Here is an 11,461-nt window from a genome sequence, read left to right as displayed (position 1 = left end):
GATTTACATTGTAGGAATGTTGAGCTTTAAAATTCACTTTATCGTTTAGAATTAATACATCGACTGCTAAATACATCGACTGAAAAATTACATCTGCAGCAAACCTAGCCATCCGGACCCTAAATAACGGGATATTGCCCTGTAATGATTTTTTATTTTATAACCGTCGTTAAACAGCAGACACAATTTTTGGGTTTACGATTACTAATGCTCAAATCCGTAGCCTTGTAATTTTGAACCCTATCTAGAAGACAAAGGAACTCTTGGATCAAATAATGGGATAAATTTCACCTTCGAGGAGGACTTTTTGAGGGAACTCATCAGCATTTGAGTTTCATAGAGAGGATAACCACCAGAACCTCCCCCCATACCAGAACCTCCACCAGAACCACCACCAGAACCTCCCAAAGGAATTCTAACCTATGGTTCGTCTACACCTGAGGATATTTTACGTGAGAAATGTTTTCGGTGCAAGACGGATGCAGATTTGTTTCGACCAACCATCACTGGGATTCGAACCCGGTTCAACTCATTGGAAGGCGAACGCTCTATAATAGCCCTGTAATGATTATGCTTATAGTGTTTAAATAAGTAAGCACGCAATTTTCTGCTTCGTTGTTAAAGTTGGGTAGAAAAAATGCGCATTTTTTGCTGTGCCTATTTTCGAATACACGCAGTTAGAGCTGTGTACCTTTTTCTAAACACACATTTTTAGCATTGTCGATATTCGTAAGCATGCACTTGGAACTGTGTCCAGATAAAACTGACAATCAAAATAACATTTGAAATCAAAACTTGTTTAATTAAAATAGTATCTTTCATGCTTTTTTAAGGTATTGCTTTACAATTTTTTAAAATCTCTTAGTTCATCAATATCAAAACTCTAATTTTCTGGGTTTTCTGATATTAATTACTTTATTATTTATTTATTTTTTAAATTTAGAATGCCGTCCATGTCAATCATCAACTGTACTGCAGGACCATGGTTTCTAACATACGGATCATATATCGAGACCTGGAAAAAACTCTACTCTCAGTTTTTGTTGCCCAAATCTTTTCAAAAACTTTCTCTCTCCGTCGTAAAAAACATATATGTGTATAAATTATTGGTACTGTATGAGCATTATCTCCCAGCTTATGTTCTTGATCTCATATTTTCTCTTCAAAAAAGCAAAGTCAGGTATATTTGTCATTTATTTTGAGTGCTTTTTGTTTCTTAAAATGCAGTAACTATTTAAAAGGTTCTCCAATTTCTACCAAAATAATTTTTTTTTAATGTTTTATCCTCAATATTTTACATTACATTTAAGATGATACTCAAAAATCCGGTTGATTCAAATTTGGAAACACGCTGTAACGTTTCAGGCTATATAAATAACAGTTCTGTTTCTTATAAAAAACTTTTATTCACAAACAGCACAAACAGTAATAAATATGAAGTACCAGTATAACAAGATCGTTAAAATATTATATAACAAACTAGAAGAATCCGCAACGAGTTTTATGGAAATTTAATTCCGAAACAAAACTAATATCTCAAAAAATCAACAACTCTGTTGTTCTACAAAAAGTATTCTAATTGGGTATAATATAGCCTACGTCACAGGTTGTGTTGTTCCTACTAAATTTAACCCATGAACGGCATTTTCTGCGAGCCTAACTTCAAGCCACAAATAAACAAACGAAGTGTTCGATCGTTTAAATAGCTGCTCGCCAGATTTTATTGCATTATAAAGAAAAGTTATTGAAACTAAATATAACTAAATAAACAACAACAACTAAAACAAATAACAACAACTAATAATAACAATAATTAAATAAACAACAACTAAATTCCATTCGTTTAGCATTGCGTCATATGTTGTTCCTACTAAATCGAAGTAGTTGTGTTTTTTTAATATTATACCCAATTTTATCGTCAGCTTTTATTTTTTTGTTTATCTCTTTATGTGTTTATTTTATTTTATTCATGCTTTTACTAGCCAGTTATTTTGTAATATTTTAACTTTTATTCATGCTTTTGATAGCCAATTAATTTTTTTATTATTTTTAGACTTTATAACGCTTAGCTAAAATATAAAATTGGAATGCTCTTTTCATTAATTCTCTGCCATTTTGCCTTTACTATTGCAAAATTTTATTTCTTCCTCAGCACAGCCTATTTAAATGATATGACCGTTTTGCCTTTGGTTATTGAAGTTATACAATTAGTATAATATATAATTACATATACGTATAATATATTATAAGTTAAATTAAAGGTTTGCAAATAAAATAAACCATCGGAAAAATTAAAGTCTCTTTTAACTCAACTGTTGAGGCCGATAATTTTCCAGATTAATTATATTTCCAATATTTGAGAATGTGAATCCATCATAGATGTCAAAGTATAGAATTTTTTATATTAATAAGAAATAGGAATTAATTAAATAACATTTCCGAGGAACTACATAAAATATGAAGATCGGTTATGAATTGAACCTTTTTTGTCACAATTGAATTGTCTCATTTCTTATAACAAACGCTCACTCATAATTCAGTGGCTATGTACTATTTTATAATCCCTTTAGCCCCTTCCTTCTGGCCCCCTTCAAAACAACGAGGTCCTTATTTCTCATACCCGTGATATTTCAGGGCTGGTGTGATCAAAAGTAACGCAACAAAAAGATTAAAGAAATCTATTTTTTATGGCCGGAATCATGTTTCTCAATCTATGCACCAGATGGCAGGGTCAGACAATTTTTTATGAGTTTAAAGATAGGTTATTTCAAACTAAATGTCAGCACTCATTAAACATGTAAGCTAAAAATTAACTTAAAAATTAAAAATTAGCACGCATATTTTATATGAACTTGCCTTAATATAATTTTCTTGAATAAAAAAATGGACACTTTTATGACCGTTTTATTCAAGATTATGCAACTATTAAGGGGCTGGCAAACCTAGTACAATTTTATGGTTATGGGTTTCATAGTATTTGAAAATGAAGGGGTATATATCCTAACATTTAGAACTTTGCATGCAATGGAGCTCATGAAATCATCAGTTACTTTATTACTTTACTTCCAGGTTGGTGAAGTTGTATAAATTACTGGACGAGCAAGCGTATGCATTAAATTTCTTTACCAGCACTGAATTTGATTTTGAAATGGGTAATTTTATTACAGTAGAGGAACAATTAGATCCCAGAGATAAGGAGGTAAGATTTAGTTCTGAGAAAGGTATATTTAGATTTAGGCTATATCTGGCAGTAATAAAACACATTAAAAAAACACGCATTTAAAAATGCGTATTTTTTTATTTTATTTAAATGAAACTTTTTATAGAAGTGTAAAACCAAGAGTCTGTCTTTCTCAGCTAAACGCATATTTGTTGTCGGAAGCTGCAAACAATAAGTTTTCACGAAAAATTTCAAAATGTGATTATTTATATAATATAGTTTTATAAGTGAAAAAATATTAAACTTTTTTTTTATCAGTAACCAAAGATTTTGATTTTATTAAGTGATTTTGCATAACAAAATATAACTCAATAGTTTTTTTTAATTTTTATATTTAAAAATCTTGGTTGAACATCCCACTCAATTATGTTTAACTCCGTAGTCTTGTACTTTTGAACTCAATCCGGATGACAAGGGGACTCCTGATTCAAGCATTGGAAGAAATTTGCCTTCTTGCAGAACTTTTTTAATGGAACTAATTAACATTTGCGTTACATTAAGAGGAAAACCACGGAAGTCTCTCCCGATTAACCTGGCGGCAAGGGACTTCTATTCGATGATCCGTCTACCACTGAGGATATTTTACGTCAGCACTGTGGTCTGTGTTAGCTGAATGTGTAATTTGTATCGACCAACCATCGCTGGAATTTGAACTCAGGACATCTCATCAAGAAGCGAGCGTTCTATCCCTTGAGCAACCTTGATTCCTGACACAATAGTTTAAAAAAATTAAAGAAAATTAAAATAATCAAAATACATATCAAATTGTAGCTGTGCAATGAAAAGCCTGGTGCTTCTTGAAGGATGCTCAGAGAATATTAGGAATTTTATTATCTTCATTTACTATTATTTATCAAATTTTTTGGACGTAATTTTTTTTTATCAGTAGTGGTATTGCATCACACAAATAATATTCATTGTAGAACATTAAGGCATACAGACACTATGCCAGAATTTTATTCATGAAAGAATTCTGATCTAATTCATAATTGCTTAAATATTTGTTAATATTTAAGATTTATATTTTTTAATTTAAATACACAGCAGACTTCTTGCGTAATTTTTGTGAATGTAGGTACAAGATATTCTGTTTCTTTCCTTTCCTACAGCTCTACATCCCTTGGTGAGCCCTGGCTTGTTAAACAATTATATTTCATGCTGCCCTTTGTTTTGACTTCTACCTCCATCTACGAATCTTCATTATTTCCAAGTTGCCAACAACGTCGCCCTTTAATCATTGACAACCTCTGGGCCTGTTTCCCACAGGCGTCCAGTTGATGTTCTTCTTCTCACCGTAATTATTGTCTCTCCTCTCTATGCGTTCAGGCCTGAAAGACGCCGGGATATGATAAAGCAAACAATGTTTTCTCCCTTTATGATTTTCTCAATTTCTAGATTCGACCTAATTCTCCATTCACCTCTATCATTAATAGTGTAACGTAACAGTGTGTGACAACTGAGCTAAAAGCATCAATTCCTCGAGAAGTAATGCTAAAATGATGTTGCTTGACAGATACACACGAGAAGTGATGTTCTTTTTTTGTTGTTGTTGAGAAAGAGAGTTTTTTTCTGAGAAGATATATTTCGTTTGGGTAATATTTTGTGATTTTTCGTGTGAATGTTTAAATAAATTGTTTGGTACAACTCACGTCTTATTTCTGGTTGTTGTGACACAACAGAATTTTACTGGTGGCAGCGGCGGGATATAGTAAGAGTAGTTGATTTAATTATCAGTTGTAAATTATGGCTTTTCTTATTAAAGCGAAAAAAGTGGATTTGATAGAATTGGCCGACGAATTAGGTGAATCTGTTCCACCTCAAGCAAATGTTTGTGAAATTAAAACATAATTCAAACTAGTAAACATTATGAGGTTGAGGATGTAAAGATGTGTTTGACTCGTATAACGGAGGAGAGAATTAGGCGAGAAGAACTTGAAAAACAAGAACGGTGAGAAGAACTTGAAAGACAACTTGAAAGACAAGAACGGCGAGAAGAACTTGAACGGCAACATCAATTGGAATTGCGTAAACTCGAATTAGAAGCAAATTCTTAAATTCAGCACCAAAACAGACCGGTATCAGGTGAAACAAATCATAAAATACAGATTTTACAAATAACACCAAAATTTAATGAAGGTAAAGATGAAATGTCGTTGTATCTGATAAATTTTGAACGTCGAGCAGAAATTGCACAAATTCCTAAAGATGAATGGGTGCCTTACCTATTGAGCGTAGTACCACCCGACATTTCAAATATGTTGGCGAGAGAGTCTCCTAATGATGCCAATAACTACGACTTTGTAAAAGAATTGATTCTTAAACAATATAAGCTTAATGCAGAGGAACTCAAACAAAATTTTTATCGACATTTTAAATCACCTGAAAAATCTTGGCGAAATTTTGCACAAGAATTAAATTGCTATTTTAGCGAATGGGTTTCTGAAGCAAAAATTACCACTTTCGATGATCTTAAGAGTTTGATGGTTACCGAGCAAATGAAACGTCATGTACCAAATGACATAAGAGATCATTTTCTTGAAGATTGGATGGAATTGAATTCTTATTCCAAATTAGCCGGAAAATTGGACGACTATGAAAGTTTAAAAAACAGTTTCAAGGAAAAGTCTGTGTCTTATAATCGAAGTAACCAAAATGATTCTTGGCGATCTCTGAATCAAAGTGATACCAGAACTCAAGAAAAGTTGACTTGGCAGAAAAATAATGTTAAAGAAAATGTTCGCGAAAGAGAATTTGAAAGAAGAAGACAGCTCAGATGCTATGAATGTGGTTCTTATGATCATCTACGCCCTCAATGTCCCAAGGCGAAAACAAATTCTGAAACTGTGGCTTCGATTCACGTTTCGGAATCAAGGTTTCCTGATATAATGACACCATATACGAGCATTGGCGTGGTAAATGGCGTTGGCATTTCAATACAACGAGACACTGGCGCAACCTTCGATTTAATTCCTAGGAGATTTGTAGAACCTGAAATGTACACGGGTGAATCTGTTTGGATAAAAACTCCAATACAGGAAGAATCATTTTGTTTTCCATTAGCCGTAGTTGAATTAAATTGTAAGTTAGGAAAAGTGGTTACTAAGGCAGCTGTATTAGGTGATTCTCTTGATAAAGGGTACTATTTATTGGGTAACAAAACGGCTGCTCTATTGGAAAATTCGTTTGAAGTCCCAATGATAAGTGCTGCAATGACTCGAAAACAAGAAAATATGAATGAAAGGAGGGAAGTAGAAAATAAAGATAATGTACAGCTCGGTATAGTCGATTCCAATGAACACATCGTTACTTCTGATCAAACGGCGAAAAACGATGACTTACTCACTGAAAAGATTCGTGACTCCAATTTTACTGTTTATTTTCCTGTTTATTTTCCTTTACTGTTTTATTTTCCTATATACCGATAAACAAAACAGTTTTATGTCAACCTATATAGATCAGTTTTGACAAAATTTTATGTATGTTTTTTTGCCATTTCCTACTTTTGCAAGGAAAACTCTGTGGAAGGGAGGAGTTAGACTGTAACGTAACAGTGTGTGACAACTGAGCTAAAAGCATCAATTCCTCGAGAAGTAATGCTAAAATGATGTTGCTTGACAGATACACACGAGAAGTGATGTTCTTTTTTTGTTGTTGTTGAGAAAGAGAGTTTTTTTTCTGAGAAGAGATATTTCGTTTGGGTAATATTTTGTGATTTTTCGTGTGAATGTTTAAATAAATTGTTTGGTACAACTCACGTCTTATTTCTGGTTGTTGTGACACAACAATAGGTTCGATTATTCTCCTTTCATTCAAATAATAGCAGGTTATAACCATCTTTTTTTTGGTCATTGTCCTGGTTTCACTTCCATATGTCACAATTAGGCTGATAATATCTATACGGATGGTAGCGGTGACGATTATCACCACACCGGCAGTGGAATTTACACTATATATCCTGCTGAAGTTCAAGAATCAAGATCACTAAGAAACCCAGATTTCTGTTCAGTGTTTTGCAGTGAACTTATTGCTATTCAAACAGGTCTGCAAAATATCAGGACTAGAGCCACTTTTGGGAATATCTGGATCTTCACGGACTGTCGTAGCTGTATTCAGCACCTGAGAAATTGGGAGAGAGTAACGATCCGGGCTGGGAGTCTCTATACTTCGTTTATTAAATGCCCTCTCAGCCTCCCATGACATCTATATTCAGTGGATACCCTCACACATAGGTCTTTTTGGCAACGAACGTGCTGATCGGTTGGCAAAAGAAGTTACTTCCCACCCAGCCTCTCCAAACACGGCCCTCACTTACTCTAAATTATTTTCTATCCACAAATCTAAAGTTAATAAAGCTTGGCTAGTTCCACCAGATCACAATTGGTATCCCCGCAAGCGTCCTGGAGGAGCCCTTGACTTTCAGGGTACACTTGCCGACCAAACCGCTACCTATAGATTTGTCAATGGGCATACTAAGAGCCTCACTTTCAGTGGACAAATTAAACGTTTTCCTTCTTGTAAAAAGTGCAACTCCAGCGAGGCTAGTCCTCACCATCTACTTGATTGCTTGTATTTCACCATGGAAGAGGTTCTTGAGAGACCTCTCCTTTTTCTCGATTTTTTGAAGACTCTCGGCCTCATGGATCTGGTAAAGCTCCGCTATCCCAGCTGGGATTAGAAACAACAGGCTGATAATAATTAGATAAAGTCGCCTTATTAAAGGTTTTGTAAGCAATTTATTTTTAATATCTTTCACCTTGAAGATATTCTGTTTAAAATGTCATTTTAGTCCAATTATCATTAGAACTATATTCTAAATTTCGCTCCAATTCATAAGGTGAAAAGCAACATTTCTAATAGATTCTAATATTGTTAGAAATTAATGATTTCGTGACGAAATGCTTCTCAAAAACTCTCAAGGATTGCTGAAATCGTCAAAAGTAAAAGTTTTATTTCTGAAAGTGTTGTTAATAGAAACAATAAAAACTATATTAAAATAATAAGAGTGATTCTGACTCCATATAGATTTATTTAAACATTATGTTCCATAATGACTGTGTTATTATTTGATTTGAAAACAATTGTAAGTAAAATAAATGAAAAAGTATGCTTGTTAGGTGTCGTAAACTATGAGGAAAATACCAAATGGTCTATTTAGTCACTAATCGAGAATGTTGGCTAAGACACATCAGATCCTGCTTGATGAACGAAAACAGAAAGGGTTTCAAAAGTGATTTTAGAAACACCTACAAAACTCAAAATACAGTCAAATTGCTATATTAATTTTCATCTCGCCATTCCCTTTAATTCATTATAACGAGTTTTCTTAATTCATTACAAAATTTATTTACCACTGACCCCTGATGTATAATTATTTTTAATGTATATTTCATGTATATTCAAAGCGTTTATTCGTGTACTAGATGTTTTCTTTGAGACGAGATGATATAGATATAATCAAACTGCACGAAGAAATTCCAAATGGATGCCCATATTATGATTGGAAAGTTACAGATACTCTGACACCAGAAGAAAGACAGGTAAAAGTTATAAGGTATGAGTTTTATTTCTTCCAATCCTCATTATAATTAAATTTCTAATTTCTGAAAAGAAATTATTTTCTTCCATAAATTCCTATGCTTAATCTCTCTCTCTCTGTATATATATATATATATATATATATATATATATATATATATATATATATATATATATATATATATATATATATATATATATATATACAATGAAACCTTCTGTTATTGACACTCCTGCAAAACGGACGCCTCTCAATACGGACATATTTTTAATTTCCCGGGAATCTTCTATGAATAAATCATTATGTACATTCTCCGCAAAGCGGACACTCCCGTAACCGGACGCGGACAGTCATTTTAGCCCTGATACGCTATTTTCTTTAATCTGACACTACTTTTTCTAAATTTGAAAAAAGAACAATTGTTGCTTTAAATTGCAAGCTAAAAAAATGCAACTTTTCACCTTTTTTAAAGCATGTAAATTTTTTGCCTGATCCATAACTGAAAGTATTGTTAAACTATTTCACTACTGAAGAATCAGTCTTTCCCCTGTCACCTTGCCATATCTTTGTAAAGAAAGGAGAGAAAATGATATTGCTAATTCGAAATAATTCGGACATCGGCATCTTTTGATCTTTTTATCTGGACCACACAGGTTATGAGACCCCTCAAGTTGAAATAACTTAAATGCTCTCAATGTTTCTTCCCCCATTGAAAATTTCTTTATTTTTCTTATCAATTTGAGGACTGTATTTAACACAACTGGGGTTTAAAAAAAAGAGAACAGAAGAATCTTTGAGGTGTTCATATAAATGAAACATTTAATCAGACGCTTGATAGCTGATCAATTGTGAATAATCAACTTCATAGGTCCTCATGACTTACGGGTACGCATTGCTTTTTTTCTGTGAACCATGGGAAGTTTACTTTCAAGAAGGCATTAACCATGTTCCCTATCAAATGACAAGTGTGTGTAAGATGATGTAAACCTACCAACTGAAACCGACTGAGGACTGAAAGCTCCTATTCGGTATACGTCTAACTTGAGTATTTATGCTAATAGAAAAATTATATTTATTTATCTGTAGCTACATATAGAATTATGTATTTATATCAAGCTTTTTACATTTGTATTCTTTTTATCTTTCTTAAAGTTTAAATATCCCTGTAGATAGTTATTGTAGATTATTTAATTATTTCTACATCTTAGAAAATGTTCTAAAGATAAATTACTATGTTAAACTTCGTTATTAGGGTACCCTTCCCGTAAACGGACAACTCTCATAAATGGACAATTTTTTCGCTCCCAAGAATGTCCGCTTAACGGACGTTTGCATATATATATATATATATATATATATATATATATATATATATATATATATATATATATATATATATATATATATATATATATATATATATATATATATATATATATATATATATATATATATATGTACACAAAGTACTAGTCAAAAGTTTAGACTCACTCCTGAATTTTTAAAAATGAACAAATAACAAGATTTTTAAATTTAAAACCACAGCAAATGAACTTTATTTTGACAAATATAGGAGAGCTTATGCGGGAAGAACTATAATTTTATGCATAACTTATGAATTTTGTCCAATCTTTGATTCTTCGAAATATCCTCTTTTAGCCTTAATCACAGCAGAGTATATTTTTGATATTCTTTCTATTAGTTTTTAAAATGCTCTAGTTGAAATCTTGTTCCAGCACAAGATTCCGAAAGCTTGTTTCGATTGATAAATCGCATTTTTCTAACACTTCTATCGAGTTCATGCCACAATAATACTATAGGATTAATATCGGGAGAATGAGGGCGCCAATCCGTGTATTTCAGTACTTTTTCCTTTTCTTTTGATGATTAGTAGTTTCTACACATTTTCGATTTTGCATCGTTATCTTTCTGGAAAACAAATCCCTGACCAACGATTCTCTGTCCACATGGAAAAGCGTAACGATGTGAACATTCTGCCTTATCCATGTAGAATAGAGGATTTAATTTATTTCATTTTTATATAATTAACAGTATTTGTATAAGCAATTACTACTAAAAGTACATTTTCAAGAATTGAATATGTTAAATAAAGGAATTTATACTTAATGGATGTTTCACTCTTTCAGGCAAACTTACATGACACGCTTTATCCAGGTTACTGCATTGATATCTTTGGGTTACATTTTGTACGCATGCCTGGGTTTCATATCTGCACTGATTTTGTAGTTTGAACTGTTTCTGTATCAATAAAGTTTACTGTTACTATAAATAGTTTATTACATAGGTTTGTAGCCTCGTTTCTTTTTTAATTTACTTAATGCTCGTATCCATGAAATAAAAGTGATTATATGTCATTTAGTTTTTCATATAAATGTAATAGGAGAGTATGTAAAAATGCATCAAGCATAAAATTATTGACAAAAGCTAAAAACGCTGTTGTGACTTCTACTTGCAAAAAGAAAATAAGGGCAATAAAAATAATGGATTGTGGTTACTACAATTACTTTCTAAGTCGAAAACTTTCATTTAGTAGTTTTGATACAAAATTCTTCAAGCGTTTGGCTTGAAAATATTTAGCACAATATTTAGGGAGCAATGTCTCAATAACATCGATTGGAGCTTTATCAGAATAGTAATGGACCTATAACTTGAACAACTGTAGTTATAATCTGGCTAGACCACTA

The 11,461-nt window shown here is 32.4% G+C and overlaps 1 protein-coding gene across 1 annotated transcript in view; it reads left to right on the top strand.

The window, feature by feature from the left end:
• The window catches only part of LOC122272127 (fatty acyl-CoA reductase 1-like), a 102,203-nt gene extending 91,134 nt beyond the window's left edge, over positions 1–11,069 (top strand). Inside the window, exons 9-12 of the mRNA XM_087167950.1 lie at positions 944–1,180; positions 3,070–3,199; positions 8,641–8,771; positions 10,904–11,069. Coding sequence (XP_087024076.1) covers positions 944–1,180; positions 3,070–3,199; positions 8,641–8,771; positions 10,904–11,003 — 598 coding nt within the window. The 3' untranslated portion in view covers positions 11,004–11,069. The remainder of the gene's footprint in view (positions 1–943; positions 1,181–3,069; positions 3,200–8,640; positions 8,772–10,903) is intronic.
• Positions 11,070–11,461: the final 392 nt, after the last annotated feature.

This window comes from Parasteatoda tepidariorum, chromosome 7 (genome assembly GCF_982258835.1).
Source record: "Parasteatoda tepidariorum strain Cologne lab strain chromosome 7, Ptep-v5.0, whole genome shotgun sequence".
Taxonomy (NCBI): domain Eukaryota; kingdom Metazoa; phylum Arthropoda; class Arachnida; order Araneae; family Theridiidae; genus Parasteatoda; species Parasteatoda tepidariorum.
The sequence above is the reverse complement of the archived record's forward strand: the minus strand, read 5'-3'. Positions and strand labels throughout refer to the sequence as shown.